The sequence below is a fragment of the Aedes aegypti genome, chromosome 1, assembly GCF_002204515.2.
Source record: "Aedes aegypti strain LVP_AGWG chromosome 1, AaegL5.0 Primary Assembly, whole genome shotgun sequence".
Lineage (NCBI taxonomy): Eukaryota > Metazoa > Arthropoda > Insecta > Diptera > Culicidae > Aedes > Aedes aegypti.
Window position 1 is genome coordinate 49,111,350 of NC_035107.1, and position 17,601 is coordinate 49,128,950.

A 17,601-nucleotide genomic window follows, 5' to 3' on the forward strand; every position below is an offset into this window, starting at 1 on the left:
AAGGGCTGAATGAATAACTGGAAAAATCGGCATAGAAACTCCTGGATGGATTCTTGTAGTGTTTCCTGAAAAAAAAAATGCATTTATTCAAAAACCCTTTAATAATTTCTTGGAAGAACTTCTGAAGAAATGTTTGGTAGATATCTTAAACCAAGAAAATGACTGAAGATAGCAGCGTGGGAGTGCTCAAGGGTTTCGTGGAACAGATTATGGAGAAATTCCTCTAGAAAACACTTGAAATAGTGCTGGAGAAATTTTTAGACGAATTCCTAGAGGAAGCTGTGAAAAAAGTAAAGATGCATTACTTGAGTGATGCTTTGGAGAGTCCTTGCAAATATTCCTAAAAACCCAATATTCGAAAATTCGTTAAACTTTTTCAATACGAATCTGCAATGAAATTCCGGAAAAACCTGCGGAAAAATCTTGTGAGAATCTTTAAAGATTTCTCTGGAGCCTCTAGAATTATGCACCAGTAGTCACTGCAAACAGAGCAGGAAAAAGGTGACTTTAGACAATATTTTGATAAAAAAAAAATCATCGTTTAAAAATATAGACTTGCATTAAAAAAGTGACCTAATCTTTGCAGAGAGACCTTCTGCCACTCCTGTAAGAGGAAGTTACGAGCGTAACATGGGCAGGAATTCAAAAAGGAATGCCTGGAGAATATGTAATAGAATTTCTGTAGCTACTATCGTAGCCGAATACATATAGAAATCACAATGAATTTTCCAACATAATCTTTGCTAGAATTCCTAGAACAATTCTTGAAACAACTTCTTTTGTCTTTTTAAACAAAGTTCCAAATAGAAATGCCTAGTTCTTGATGAAACATTCTTCAGAAATAATAGAAACTGACATAATATTTTGAAACTTCAGCCCCAAAAAGCATCACAACTTACATCTGACACTGTCACAGGACCCCATGAAGGCTTCTTCAAACCAGGAAGCTCCCACTCAAAGATCATTTCCTCATTCCTAAACTTTATTCACCGAGACCACCTTTCCAAACAATCTACAAACTCGCGCACAGTTCCATCAGCTTGAACGGATTTCGCCCGCTCAAAAACTCCAGCTCCTTATCGAATCCCTGCTCCGTCGTCTGGATCCACTTCCGGTTCAGATAGTACTGCACGCAGCTGTAGTACTCCTCCTCCGAGTAGTTGTCCACCCGAATCGGCACAAACGGGTCCAAATGCTCGAAACCCTCCCTCCTTAGCTGGTACATCGGCAGTTCCGACTCCATGCGGTCTTCGGTCAGTGCCATCCGGTCCACGGCCAAAATGCAAACGCCATTGGACCAATCGGGGCGCGTAATGTCCAGGAATGGCTTGGTCAGGGTCACTTTGTCGGGCGTCACCCGTACCTTGTTCTCGGTGGTAATTCTCGTTTGCGGATGGAAGAACGCATTGAACCCATCGATGATGACCATCGTTTTAAGCTTACCCTGGGTAGATTGCTGCTTGAGTTCCCCCAGGAGGGCCGCAATCGCGTCGCACGAAAACTTCGCCCTATTTATTCCGTGGTCGATCAGTTCCAGCATTGGTGCCCCGGCCGGAGTCGTTTCCCGCTTGGTCCACACGTAATCCCGACTTACCTTCAGATCCAACTTGGCCAACAGCTTCGAGTTCTGGTTCTTGAAGTGAATCAGCCAAGCAGCTCCGTCCAATGGCAAATCCAGACAGCCCTCGTGGGTGGTCGAGTTGGCCGTTTCCTTCGCTCGCTTCATCCAGTTGGGCACCCATGGAACGTGGACCAGCACAAATTCCTGGTTGTATCCGTAATGCAGAAGGTGGGCCAATACGATCGACTTCCCAACGCCATCCTTCCCGTACAGAACGAACCGATTGGCGGGTTTACTGTAATCCGCTCCGTTCATGTAATTGATCAACTCCACAGCCGGTTCCCGCACCATCAAACAACTCTCGTTGAAGGTTTTGATCTGCTTCTCGAACGTCTTCGGGAATCCTCCGTAGGAAAACACTTGCTTCCGGACGTCGGCCGGAATTGTGTAGAACCGCGAAAGGTGGCTTTTGCTGTGCAGTGCCGGATTAGTTTCTCCGGTGCGGAAATCATCCCGCTGGGTTTGCTGTGGTGAAGTGGCCGTCGAGAGGGACACCTTGGGGCATGACGAGGGCCGTATCAGTGCCGAAGCTATGCGACGGAGGAACATTGTTGCGTAAACCCGAAGCTGAAATGATGGGGCGTTTTTACAGAGAAATTCGTAAAATTTCTAATGGTATTCCATCAAACTATACTTACGAACAAATTAGGGAACAAATGCGACAAATATAAGGAATAATTACAAAGGATTTCCACTGTAAAATCACTATTTCAAACAAACATTACAAAGCTCACGTTCGGCGAGATGGACCAACCAATGGTCTTAGCCTGTCGAGTACGACAATCCAAAGAAAAAAAAAAAAAAAGCTCACGTTTCAGAAAAAATTGCGGTGAATTTCGAGGCACGTCCTAATTTTGACAGTTCTCTCTGCTTTGGTTTGGGTTTCTCTCTTCTTTCATCCGAACCAGAACCAGAAAAAAACGAATCAAAACAAAACGGAGAATAACGAATGGGAGATCCCTCGGCGTGTAGTTCTTTAAAAACCAGGGTTGAATTCGCGACTACGAAACAAAAAGAGATTTTACAAAGCACTCGCACTTATGGAAAACCTCGTAAGGAACTGTCATCGTATGCGTGAAATAAAAGCAAAAAATATATCTCTCCTTGTTTTTCTCACAGAAAACCGAGGAAAACAGCAGCAGCTTCGTAGTCCCGAATTCAATGTTGAATCAAACGCGCCTTTCCCAAGTACCGGGTACCCCCGTTGGTTTTGTTGGGCAGAGGTGGACACACCACAACGCAGAACAGGGTCACCGAAGCGGAACGCGGAACCAGGATTTCGGTAGGAAAGAAAACAACTAATAAACTACTGTACGCAACGAGAAAGCTTTAATAAACACGTCTGGTCGGATCGAACATCACATTACGGATGAATGGCAAACTTTCCATTCTCCCTTTCTTCCTTCTATTTGGCGCGCTCGCCGCCTGCCCTACCGGCGCATGCGTCGCAGCCTCACTCATACAGCTACACACATCCAGTGCTGCCACTTTGCATACGAGGCACAATCATTGCATACTCCAACACTCCTCCTCAATGTTGTCCTCGTACTCGTCCGCATCCTGTCTGCCTTCCTTGCCGGGTTGATCTCCTCCTGCTTCAAGCAACGTAATCAATCAATCGTCCGGGTCAGACTCTACGGTTACTCCTCCTGGATTGCCGAACTTCCCTCCAGTCATCAGCATCCGAATCTGAGCTTCCACTGTTGGACTCCGCCACTTGCAGCGGCTCCACTTCTTCGCTTGAAGTGTCCGCATCGAAGTATTCTTCTTCTTCACGTTCTTCGGCTCTATTCGGCTTCTTCTCCGAATACCAGCTCACCACACTGACTGGTGAACTTCTTCCCTTCGTTGTCTTCTTCTCGCCAATTATCGGCCGCTGGCCCTCCACTTTCTTCTCAACTTTCGCTAGCTTCAGCCGATACAACGGCCCCGACTTTTCACATACGACCACTCTCTTACCGGATGCATTGCAAATGTCGCAACCATCCTTCTTAAATTTCACCGAAAACGCTTTCGACGTCAGTCTGTCCACGGAAACCAGTCCACTCTTCAACGACGGAACGTACAAAACGTCGGTTAGTTTCACTTCAACTTTACTTCCGTTTCCGTCCACGCCATACACAACACCTTCGCCACAACCAGCGGCGGTAACCACTTTACCGTTCGCTAACATTACGCTTGGGCCTTTTTCTTCCTTCAGCGATTTGAAAAAGTTTCTATCACTCGTCATGTGCCGACTTGCTCCACTGTCAATGTACCAGCACTTTCGCTGATCCACTCCAGCCATAAAACACACACTGGCACCACAATTTTCGTTCTTCACTTGTTTCGCATTTTGATTCACACGCACTCTGTCGTTCGGCGTCTTCTTCTCTTCGCACTCACTTTTTAGCTCCTGCTTCGCTAGCAAAAACGAACGACAGTTGCGACGCAAATGACCGGGCTTGTCGCAAAAGTAGCATCTTCTCACTGGTGCTCTATTGCCGAGTCCACCCACGCTTTGCACTTCGTTTTGCATTATCACACTTTTCATCGCTTTCGATTCACATGTTTCGCCGGAACGCTCTCTCCGACATTCAAACTCATCGATCAGCTTCGATTTCACAAGCTGCATCGTGATGTCCGCATCGGCACGACTCTCCAACGCCGTGACCAAACCACCGTACGAATCAGGCAAGCTACGCAGGATCATCGCAATCCGCAGCGACTCTTCCAGCTGTTGGCCTGCATTCGTCAAACGATCGAACAAATCGTCAAGCACAACCAGATGACTCTCAAGATCACCTTCTTCCGCGAGATTTAACGAGCACAGTTTCTTCAGCAAAGATACACGTGACGTTACCGTGTTCTTCTCGTGATAAGCACGCAACTGATCCCAAAACGCTTTCGCACTGTTCACGTTTTTCACCAAACCGAACTGATTGTCTTCTATGCACAGTCCGATAGTGGCACGAGCTTTCCTATCGTCCTTCGTCCACTGATCGGTCACTACAGCCGGCCTCGCATCACCGACCACATACCACAGCTCCTCCCTGGTCAGGAGCATCTCCATCCGGAACTTCCATATTTGCCAGTTTTGGTTATTCAACCTGGCAAACGCAAACTTGTTCACATCCGCCATTTTGTCCACGCAAAATCACCACCGCGGAGAAACAACGCACACTCACACACGGCGTGATCACTTTCGATCTCTCGGAACCTTTTTCCTACGCAATCCGGAACCTTCCCTTCGGCACTGCTGGGCCAATAACCTGTTGGGCAGAGGTGGACACACCACAACGCAGAACAGGGTCACCGAAGCGGAACGCGGAACCAGGATTTCGGTAGGAAAGAAAACAACTAATAAACTACTGTACGCAACGAGAAAGCTTTAATAAACACGTCTGGTCGGATCGAACATCACATTACGGATGAATGGCAAACTTTCCATTCTCCCTTTCTTCCTTCTATTTGGCGCGCTCGCCGCCTGCCCTACCGGCGCATGCGTCGCAGCCTCACTCATACAGCTACACACATCCAGTGCTGCCACTTTGCATACGAGGCACAATCATTGCATACTCCAACAGGTTTGACCACATTTCTGTGCACTTTTTTCAAATGGGCGAAATTGTCATCGACGCCAAAATGAGAAACCATCGAATGAAATTTTCCAACAGATAATCAATTCCCTATTTCTTAAGAAGAAATAGTTTGACCCTCATTTCTGTTAATCATATTCATTGTAAGGTGTTTTATCATTCAAAGCAATTTATTGCGAATCTTTACTTTAATCCGCAGACTGCCCAAAAAGTTGCACGCCGGTGGCCCATGCGCCAGCCAAAAAGTAAATAAAGAAATATCAAAATATCTCGCCGAGGAAGTGAATCACTTTTAGGGCTTCAGTCATAAACTGGACAGCGAGCATAATTGTTTAATCGACAAAAAACTTATGGAATAAAAATGTTCGTACCTTCTTGTTTTTGTTGGAATAGAGGTAGTGTCGCACCTCAGGTAGAAGAATCGTCGGTTGAGAAGCATGCGTCGTCGTAGGTAAAAGTGTGGAAGATTTGTCGAGAGGTATGATATTAGTGTAGAATGCTGAATTGTAAACATATACCTGGAATGAATAAAGAGAGTTGCAGCTGCTGATTGAGGTATCAGTCAGTTAGCTGCCCAGTTGAAGGAAACATCTACTGTATTGTATTTCTTTATGATTTGCAATCGGATGTGGACGGGCTAGCCTCGCTAGGATCTGCGTGGTCTTAGCGGACTAGCTCTTCAACAGGTTATGGGCCCAGGAACGTGTTCTTACAGCATGTATCGTTCTGGAGGAGGATTGGCCGCATAAGTCGTGTGGCGCAGTACGGAATCCTCAAGCTGGATGGATTGGCCGCAACGAAGGACGGGATCTATCGGGAACGTAGGCGATACAGGACACTGGATGGCAGCTGGCTGGTCAAAGGAGCTCGTGGACAGGATCGAAGTCAGGAGGAGCTCGGATGGATGACGGAGCATGTACGAAGTTCGGAACGAGGAGGAGTTTCGAAACAGGAAGAGACGATCGGGAGTCGAGGTTGCGACCCTAAGGAGGAGTGTTGGAATAGAGGTAGTGTCGCACCTCAGGTAGAAGAATCGTCGGTTGAGAAGCATGCGTCGTCGTAGGTAAAAGTGTGGAAGATTTGTCGAGAGGTATGATATTAGTGTAGAATGCTGAATTGTAAACATATACCTGGAATGAATAAAGAGAGTTGCAGCTGCTGATTGAGGTATCAGTCAGTTAGCTGCCCAGTTGAAGGAAACATCTACTGTATTGTATTTCTTTATGATTTGCAATCGGATGTGGACGGGCTAGCCTCGCTAGGATCTGCGTGGTCTTAGCGGACTAGCTCTTCAACAGTTTTCAAGTAGCAAGCGTTTTAAATCGTTTTGATTGATCACAACTCGGCGCATGAGCGATCGGCGCGCAACTTTTTCGAGGGTCTGCGGCTTTCAGAAAAGCTTCGCAAAGTGCCCAACTAGTACCGCGTAACACAAGAAGTAAAGAGAAAGTTATCGAAATGCTAAAAACTCACGAAAAGCATAATAATATTTATTAATTTTAATTTTGCGTTACAATTCTGAGAAAAAAATAGTAACGCCCATTCCTGAACATAGGTTGTGATTGCGCCCTTCAGCATAGCCGCCTTATGTCAAATCATAAATCTAATTGCGACCCCCCCCCCCCCCCCCCCCCCAACGTATTTTGACAGCTACTAAAGGTACGCTGCATTTTTGTTTATCTTACACGAAAATACTCACACAGATAAAATAGTTATGAAAATTCTTCAGATTTGTACTGAAATCGGAATATAAATTCAATTTATTCAATCGGATTGTTTAGGGGTATCCAGGTTTTTACATATCATGATTCTACGATAAAAATTGAGCCAGAATCCAAAATTTCACATTCTTCCGTGCCCTGGAACTACTTTTAAAATACATTTGAAGTTAGTGTGGAAATCGCTTTTGAATCATTGCTCGGCATATGTTACAACGGGACGAGCTGTCATTATGTAAATTGAAATGCCATTGAGTCTACAGATTTAAATCTTCATTAATAATTTATAAAGTCGCTTATATTTCACCATCAAAATGTCGAATTGTCATGTTCCGACATGCAGGAGCAAATTATATTCGAAGAAACCCTAAAACAGAACCATGTGAACCGGTTAGGGCCCATTCACATATTTCATAACGCTAAAGGGGGTGGGTGGGTATCTCAAAGATGTTACAGGTCATACAAAATTCGGAAAATATTCTTACAAAATGCGTTATGAGGGGTTGGGTGGGTGTTGAAAATGGGCATTTTTTGCGTTATGAAATTTGTGAATAAACCCTTACGTTCCATAGATTTCCAACGATCAATGTGCAGAGAAACCGATAGCTAACATTTTTGGGCTAAAACTTGAAAACAAATACCACGAATCTTTTCGTTTGTTCCAAGCACTTCCGAGAATCAGATAGCAAGACCATAGCGGGAGAAAATAAAGAAAATCCTTATGTAAGATTTGAACAACTATCGAAAGTTAAATTACACTGAACAATAATCAACAAGCAAATGCACATTGTGTTATTTATTCTATTATACCTATCTTTTATAAATATCAAAAGGGTCGATCGAAAATCTTCCAAAAACAGTCTAGTACAGCTTTAAACTTTTCAGTATACTTAACTCAAAACCGACCTCAATGTCACTCCCACTCCTTTGTATTTGGGCATCTTATGTGAACTACCCGAGTAACCATGGAGCATTATATCATTGCATATATAATGCAGCTGCATTGCCGTAAGCCTACCATTAAAGTAGTTTGAAAGTGGAAAAGGGCCCTTTTACAGTTGCACTAATGCAAAAACGAAGATAAAGCAATGAAGCAATTCATAGAGTAACATTAGTGCAGCTGTGCAATTTATAAAGTGATGTTAGTGCATTGATACATTTGTAATGTAGAGTTAATGCTTTATTGCTTGACAGCTCTTGAAATATGTCGAATAAAAGCAATGTTACATCAATGTTGTTGATATGCAGTAGAATAAGTGCAATGTAATAAAGCTTGTGGTTACTTGGGTAGACATTCGGTCAAATTTCAGAAATTATATCGGATTCAATTCCTGCATTCCGTATAATAAGGGCTTTCTATGTACATTTAGTAAATATATTCTTGTATGTAACATAAAAACAAATTGCACGTCTTGTTATTTCTGAGGGATGTAATGGGTTTGATGAGAAACATGGAAAATACTCATAATAAATAGAACAAATGCTTTGAATAACCTTCCAATCGGATACGTTACAAATTATTCTGCTAAGCCATCGATATTTTGTTATCCTAAATACCCAAATTTACTAAAATTGCGAACGCTATGCAAATCCCGAAAAAGTTCATAACTATCTACTAACACACTTAAACGGTTTCGCCGAGAACCCAACAGCTGATATCTCGGTAATAATTTGACGATTCTCGGTAAAACTTTTACCGAGATCTCGGTAAACGTTTACCGAATCTCGGTAACGTTCGCCGAGATCCCGGCAAAAAAATCGGATTGCCGAAATCTCGGTAAAATAAGTACCGAGATTCGGCGTTAAAATTTACCGAGCCCTCAGCTGTTGGGTTCTCGGCGAAAATTTTTACTGTGATCGGTGAAATAATTTAAGTGTGCATTTTCCAAAGGAAAACTATAAGCTTTTGTGAAAAATCAATATTATGCGCTGGTAAAATCACTTCGTCGTCCTCAGCAGCAGGAACAGCCCGCTTGGACAGGCTAGCTGTTGTCAGGAGAAGCCGAAGGTAAGTGGTCTCACAAACCATTGGATACCAGCCAAATCATCGAAGACAAGATCTACAGAATATATGTTTTTTTCCAGCCAGGCATATAGAATTCCTTCTAGGAATCGTATTGGGCCAGAGGATGAAGCGTCTTTGCATATACTTTCGTCTGTATGGGAAGGTGTCGGATCACCTGCGTCAGAAATTCAGACGGGGGCAACTTTTTAAACCCCATAGCGGCGAAGGTATGTTACGATTTTTATTACTATTTTGTTTATTTGGTGTTGTGTGATGAGCAGTGAACAGAATAAAGGACTACGTTCACCGCACTATGTGTTATTTAGCAAGGCTAAGTGCGATTTATGTACCAAAGTATTCCATCATAATTCGTCGCACAATACCATGTTTTCTACCTCTCAGTTTAGGGTAAATAATACAAGCGCCTTGAATTAACACTCATAGTAACTGATGGAAAAAATATGATATAATTTATGTAGGAGCCCTGAATTGAAAAGATAATTCAAATAAGTCCTTTTGTCATCGTTGTTTTGTGTGGGAGGAAATGGGCGAAATTGCACACAAAGAAAAAAACATCAAAATTCAATTACGCCCATTTGTTTTTCATAATTTATTTCATATGAAATCTAAGTACACAAGTACACAAAGACAGTTCCAATTCCAGGATAGCTTATTAAGCACAAAGAAAACAAGCTAGTCCATTCCTCTGCAGACAGCTACTGACTGATAACTCAACTAGCAACTGCTGTTCCTTTTATTTCATCCAGGTATCTACAATTCATTTCCACTAAGAACAGCATAACATACCTCTAAATACTACCACCGACGATTCCCGTATATGCTACCAACGGGTGCGACACTACAATCTCAACACTCCTCCTTAGTGTCGTCATCCGGATTGCTCCTCCTGTCGCCAAACTCCTCGTCCAGGTCCACAAAGCTCTTCCAGGTTCTACCATCTCGTCCATCACAAAGGTCGTCCAGGTTCTATCTACCGAAGATCACGAAGCTCCTTCTACTTATCTACCACGAAGTTCAGGTTCTACCTCCTAACGGATCACGAAGCTCCTTCTCAACTCGAGCCCTGTACAAGTGGCCCGACTCCGATGCTTGTACATGCTCCGACCAATCAGCAGCTCCTCCTACGGATCCCGTGCGGCGTTACACGGCTTATGCGGCCGATCCTCCTGTAGGGCACACTCGCAGATAAACCGTTCCTGGGCCCATAACCTATTGGAAGTACACAAAGACAATTCCAATTCCAGGATAGCTTATTGAGCACAAAGAAAACAAGCTAGTCCATTCCTCTGCAGACAGCTACTGACTGATAACTCAACTAGCAACTGCTGTTCCTTTTATTTCATCCAGGTATCTACAATTCATTTCCACTAAGAACAGCATAACATACCTCTAAATACTACCACCGACGATTCCCGTATATTCTACCAACGGGTGCGACACTACAATCTCAACATTTTTGGCAAGTAAGATGCAAAATGATGCTCAGCTTCTAACTCAATTTGCTTTTTTTGTTAGTTTCGCCCTTTTGAATAAAGTATCCAGATTTAATCTGAACACTTTTTAATCTGTACCCCGCTAATTTGCACATCGTTCAGATTAAAAATGGTTCAAACGTCATTTAGCTCATGGAACGGAGTGAAGTGAGATGAAACGCTGTGGAACGGAACGCAGAATCATAACAAAACAGTAAAAGAGCAAGGGGAAGGTCACTCTACGCACTTCATTCGGCACAGCTGTGCCTTTCAGAGTGCCGAGGTGCGCCAAGCGCGCCGAACCTGCTATAACATTACATGCCATACAACTCATTGAACTGAAATTATGGAAAAACGTTCTTAGCAAGCATTGACATATGCATTTTTTTTTCTTGTTTGCCACTTGTTATACAAATGTAAAATGCGTTGAATCTTGTAGGTATTACTTTCCCGTCATGTTTATGTAAAACTTCAAATGGGAAGGTTTGAGAAACGGCGTACACTAATTCCAAGATAAGACGGGAACTACGGAGCGTCAACGGTTTTGTACGGGAGCGTGATGGAAAGGAACGGGGTACGAAAAATTAGGAGAACATTACGATGGAAGCACAGAGAAACAGACGAATCAGCTAGAACAATAATCAGTTTTAGTTTATTCCAATTCCGAATCGCAAACATTAACACCCAATGATAAAAATAATGTAACGCGTTTTCTAGACAAAGTAATCGATTGAAGAAGATTCCTTTTGTCTAAGTTTAGTTTTTCGAAAAAGAACCAAAAATTTGTGAATACGGTCAAAAGGAATTTTCAACCCTAAATCATATTTCAAAACACTTTTCATTTCTAAAGCGGACCACTATGGAGGGTACGGACATTCTGCAGCCATTCCGCTGTCAGGACTTTAATCTTACACGCTAAGGAAATAAAATACTAGATAAGTTAAAAACTACTCTAAAACCATATTCTATCTATTCACTCATTGTGATGCATATTAGCACATTAAGCTTTGGCTAGTATAAACGTATTTTATATCCGGTAATGATTTTTTGGAAAATATTCATTTTTTGCATAAAGCTTTGTAATCCATGACATTGAATACAGTTAGCCATTTTTATCGGATTGTTGAAAACAAAAGCAAGAAAAAAGAAAAGAAAAGTACTTTTTCACAAGTTACTCATTTATTTCTATATTTATCATGTTCAGATCCTGATTTGAGTCCACATTGCTGCCTATGCTGTCCGTCAATGATTTCGGTGTTCATATGAGTGAATATTTCCCGTTCCGATTTCCCCGAAGTCACTGATGTTTCCTGCACACCCGAAACAGTTGAATATCTTAGTAATTCATTTAAAGATCATTTAAGAATTACCTCCTTGCTGTTCACAAGACCGTCTTTATTTTGTTGTTATTGCGATGTGTTTTAGTAAAACCGCCTTGTGGCAACTCTCCTGCAATGGAAGTTAAAAAAATCCGAATAAGGACGTGTACATTTAAGGCATTCTTAGTACAAATCTGAACGCCCTGGAGTGCGCAATTAAGCACAGGCATCTTGTTCATTAAAACCATTCTTAGAAGTTAGGTTTTGTCAAAACTTTCCACGAAGAACTAGCTTAACTCAGCGGTAGATATTTTTCACGCCGTTGCTTGTTTCCGCATCAGGTTTGAAAACTAAAATGAATCTGTTTAAGTCCTAAGAATAAGATCCAGTATTACATATGTTTAGTGAAATATTAATCACGGATATGCAGTATAATGTATAAAATAAAATAATCTGGTGCATAATTTGTATTCATTGTAAAGGATTAATTTGAAAAATATCAAGGAGATATTAAAAGCCACACTAAATAGTATTTTTTATTATCACCGTGTAGGTTTATGAGAGGCATAACCTTCAGAAATAATCTTTTTTTTTCTTAAGTTTCTTAAGATATTAAAACTTTTTGCCCAAACGGTTCTTCGTTTTGAAGCTCGAGTAAGGAGTGACATTGATTCTCATATTTTTTTTTATTCGCTCAGATTCCCCTACATTTTTTCACCCGTTTCTGCGCCTTAGAGTTTGCTTTGAGCTGACAACAAGGTCGTTGATTTTGAATCATTCAATATTGAGCATGAAGCAAAGCCGATTCCATCACCTTCAGTTCGGTTCTGCTGGTTTGGTGCCACTCTATAGATTCATTCTGAAATAAAATAAAATATAAATGTAGAGCCAACATGTTGAATAGTGTTGGGAGATTCCTGCTGAAGCCGATGCCAACGTGAAAATTTCGCGAATTCATGTTTGACATATAGCAAACAACTCAGGTAACTCAATGGTTGCTGAGATGGAAATTTCAGTTCACTGTCATTTTATAGCAACCCACATTGGAAAGGTGTGCCAGTCAGTGTGCCGAAATGTGCCATAGCTGCGCAAGGCACACTGCGTAGAGTGACCACCCCCTAGTAAAAGAGGTAACCAGAAACACGTTTTCAGGGCAGGCTTTGGAAAATTTAACGATCATTGACACATTAGCCATAATTTGAGCCCATTTATCCGCCTGCATTCATACAACATGCATGACATTTGACGTTCGTGGAAGATTGCGAACCATGAATGAAAACAAGACAGACACACACCACCCACTGTTTGGCCCCGAATACTGTGTGTCAACACTTGTAACATTCGCTGACCCACACTCATTCTGATCAAGAAGCAGAGGCGACTATGTTTTATTTTCTGTGCTATGTTTGCAACTAAAGGGGTGTTCAATGGTCCATTAGATTATGATTAGGTTGTTAAAGGCTGCATGATCAGTAAATATGAAAGTTATTACCAATTTTATGCAAAACAGAAATCACCCGAACGACTGGATACTGTTGCAGTCTGTGAGAGTTGCTGCTCGCGAACGCTCTCGTGCCACGTGCCAAACGAGAGAGTGAATGTTTACATTCATAGGGCTCTCCGAATGCGATGTGACACGAACTCTTATGGTTCGCGAACTGTAACGTTCTCCGAATATGGTTCGATCGGCTTATTCTGATCGAAATCCAAACACTGTTTCAGGGTGACTAGATGTTCAAATTAAAAATGAACCCCGATGGTTTGCATGGGGTACCGTTCAAATTAACGGGGGTGCACTGTAATGCCTTGTTCAGACGACGGAGTTGTATTGTCGCACCGCCACCAAACCGGATCGCGCCAGTGAGACTCGCGACGCGCCTCAACTCGCGCGATTTTGAAATCAGTTTTTTAGTGTGGCGCTGCATTCTTACGATTTTTATGAACACAGCGCATTATTCACATATTAGCTGCGACGCACGGGGCCCGAGAAAACAATAATTATAAATAAATGTTGGTCTTGATTTCTACCGGATACATAATATCATGATATTTATTGTCGCACCGCCACTAGCCCAGATCGCGCCAACGAGACTCGCGACGCGCCTCAACTCGCCGCAATCTTAAAGATTGCTGGTTGAAAATGTAAACAAAGATCAGCTGTTCCCAGCAAAATCAAATGGCAGTATTTTCAACCAGCAAATTTGCGCACGTGTTCGTGACACCGATCGGCGAGAACTCAATTCACATAGTAGCTGCGACGCACGGGGCCCGAGAAAACAATAATTATAAATAAATTTTGGTCTTGATTTCTACCGGATACATAATAGAAGCAATAAACCATAGAAGAAGGATGTCGCTGGCGTCGCTGTCGGAGCATCTTTTGCTGGCGGAGATAGGCGGGGCTATAAATGTCAACGCGAAAATGTATGGAGTTTGACACTTATGTACCCAACATGTTTCTGAGCGAGAACAATTATTCTTCTATGGTTTATTATTTCTATTTGATATTTGCAAGCAACTTGATACAACTGTAACACGAAACCTGTTCAGACTGGATATTATGGTGATATTGTTTGACAGCTGATATTATGATTTAACTTTTCAGCTCCAAAAGTTCCTCTAGAAAGTTTTTTTAAATCCTCCACTTCCAGATGTTTATCGGAAAAGTTCGTACTGGTGGTTCCATCAGGAAGTTGCTCCGGAAGTTTTTCCGTGTAGTTTCTCCAGCAGTTCCTTCTGGTGGTGTATCCATAAGATTCCTCCGAAAGCTCTTAAAGGAAATTCCTCCAAAATATTGCTATCAGAAAGTTCCTTCGGCATTGTGACTTCCTTTGTAATTTTCTTTGGAGTAACCTTTAGACATTCGTTCGGAGTTCCATGAATTCCCCTTCAGAATTGCCTTTGAAATTCTATTCGCAATTTTCTTAAGAACTATGTTCGAAATTTCTTTAAACATTTTCTTTGGATTTTTTCTTCAAAATTTTTCATTGGAATTTCCTTCAGAATGTTTTTTTGGAATTTTCTTTGTAATTTCTTCGGGATTCCCTGCGGATTTTTTTCGGAATTGTCTTTGGACATTTGTTTGGAATTTCCTTTCGGATTCCCTTTGGATTTTCCATCGTAATTTTGTTTGGAATTTTTGTTGAATGGGGAATTTCATGCTGAATTTGTTTCTGATTTCCCTTTGAAACTTCCTTCGGAACTTTTAGGCCTTTAGATTTTTTTTTTATTTTCCTTTGGAATTTTTCTTCTGAATTTTCTTCTATATTTCCTTCGGACTTCCCTGTAGATTTTTTTTCTGAATTTTCTATGGCATGCCTTTAAAATTTCCTTCGGCATTTCCATCGTAATACTATTTCATTTTTTTTTTTGAATTTTCCTTCGGAGTTTCTTTTGCCTTTATTAATTCGGAATTCCCTGTGGATTTTTATTCGGAATTTTATTCGGACATGCCTTTAAAACTTCCGTTGGATTTTCCTTCGACATTTTCATTGGAATTTTCTTTGCATTCGGTATTTCCTTGTAAATTTATTTCTTTGGAACTTATTTTTCCTTTGAAGTTTCCTTTGAAATTTTCATAGGAGTTTCATTTGAAACTTCCATCGGAAGTTCTTTTGGAATTTGCTTTTAAATTTCTTTGGGATTTCCTTTGAAGTTTATTTGGAATTTCCTTCAGAATATTCATTGAAATTTATTTTGGAATATCTTTTTGCGTTTTCTTTGAAATGTCTTTCGGCGTTTCCATCGAAATTATTTAGGAGTTTTCTTCGGATTCACCTTTGGAATTTTCTTCGGATTTTCCTTCAACATTTCTGTCGGAACTTCTTTTGAAACATCTTTCTGAATTTCTTTTGAATTTCCTCTGGATTTTACTTCGGCATTTCCATCTGAAGTTCCTTGGGAACTTTCATCGGAATTTCCTTCAGAAATTTCTATACAATTTCCATTTGAATGGATCATTGAAGGTAGTTTTTGCAAGTGCTCACCGCATCAAAACAAAAGCGCCACTGTATATGGGATTTAACATTGCGACAGCATTGCTGTTCTGTCAAACACAGAAGGCTACGGTGGCGCTATCTTTGCTTTCCATAGCGGCCGTTTTGGTTATTTTAATGATCCATTAGGAATTCTTCTTTCGATCTTACATGATTTCCATCGGAATTCAGAACTTTCTGTGGAATTTTCTTTGGATTTTCCATTGGAATTTTCTTTAGCATTTCCTTTGAAAATTTTTTTTGGAATCACCTTTAGAATTTTCTTAGGAAATTCCTTTTTTTTCATTCTTTGGAATATCCTTTGGAATTTTCTTCGGAATTTATTTGGAACTTCCTTCAGAATTTACATTGAAATTTTCTTCCTTTGAAATTTCTCTTTCCTTTGTGTTATGGAATTTACTTTGAAATTTTCTTCTGAATTTGCGTTTGATTTTCTTTCGGCATTTCCATTCTAATTTCCTTCATGATTAGGAGCTCCTTTGGAACTCCCATGATTTCCTTCGGAACTTTCTTTGAATTTCCCTTTGGAGTTTTTCGGAATTCCCTTAGGAACTTCATTTGGAGTTTCTCAAAGGAACTTCCTTCGGAAATTTTTTTGGAAGTTTTTCCAGAAAATACTCTAGGGTTTCATCCAGGAGTTTCCTTCTGGAGAAATTCGAAAAAGAACGATTGGAAAAAATCACTGTGAAATTCGAGGAAGAATTTTTCTGTGGAAATCCTGGAGGAGTATTTACGAAGTAACTCTTGGTAATTTTTTGGAGGAATTACTGAGGTATTCTTGGAGGAATTTCCGGCATAATTCCTGTAGAAATTCCTTGAAGAATGGCGGAGGTATTCTTGAAGGAAAGTTGTCAGGAATTCCTAGAGTAGTTCAAGGAACAATTTACGGAAGAACCGATGAAGAAATATTTTCCTGGAACATCCAGACAAATTTGTGGAGGAACTTCAAATAGAATCCAAATAGTGAATATCACGAGTCAATTCTGAAGAAAATTCTAAACGAATTTCCGTATACAAATTTTAGAAGCACTTTATATGCGAATTTCAAGGAAACTCTGAAGGAAATTCGAATGGAAATTCCAAAGAAAATTTCAATGGAAATTCTAAAGGAATTTTGAAAAAAAAAAATGAAATTCTGAAGGGAATTTCAAAGGAAATTCCGAAGTAAATATCAAAGCAATTCTGAAGGTAATTCCAAGAAATTCTAAGAGAAATTACAAAGAAAATACAGAGCGAAATTCCAAACAAATATCCGAACGAAATTTCAAAAGAAATTCCTATGTTAGTTTCAAAGGAAATTTCGAAGGAAATTCCAGAGGAAGATGTGAAAGAAATTCCAGAAGGAAATACTAGAAGTGCCAAAAGAAACTTCCAAAAGATATTCAAAAGGATATTAAGAGGGAAATGAAGAGAATTCCAAAGGAAGTTCCTAACAAGGGAGATGCCTCTTGCCGGTTTGCAAAAATTGTTTAGATAACGCTTAATAATCGGAGCTCATATTTGTTCTACTAAATAAACCTTTCATAGAAACGGTTGTTTGCATAGTTACATATTATTGCAATAAATAAGTGTTAAATTATGTTGTTCAAAACAGTGAAGAATTCTTTCAGTGTGGAACGATTATTCTACATTTTTCGTTAGCAATTTTTTTAATTTTACATTTTTCATAGAGGTCTTGAAGAAGTCGATTTCCTCAGAATGAAAACGTATCGACGTCATTGAGCTTTCGGTCAACGTCAATCCAACAAGGAAATGGTTGTTTTGCAGCAATTCTGTTTATGTTTGCATTCTCACAGCAAACAAAAGCAATGTTGTGACAGTTCTCACAGCAAACAAAGAAAATTTTGTCAAAATTGCACTACTACGCAGGCA

General features: G+C 40.7%; 1 protein-coding gene across 1 annotated transcript; it reads right to left on the reverse strand.

Annotated features, from left to right (window-relative positions):
• Window positions 1-964: 964 nt before the first annotated feature.
• LOC5569486 (28S ribosomal protein S29, mitochondrial) lies at window positions 965-2,418 on the reverse strand. Its single transcript, XM_001658521.2, has 2 exons — window positions 2,260-2,418; window positions 965-2,188 (listed from the first exon to the last, which is right to left on the reverse strand). The coding sequence occupies exon 2, from the start codon at window positions 2,168-2,170 to the stop codon at window positions 1,013-1,015; it is 1,158 nt and encodes a 385-aa protein (XP_001658571.2). The 5' UTR covers window positions 2,171-2,188; window positions 2,260-2,418; the 3' UTR covers window positions 965-1,012.
• Window positions 2,419-17,601: the final 15,183 nt, after the last annotated feature.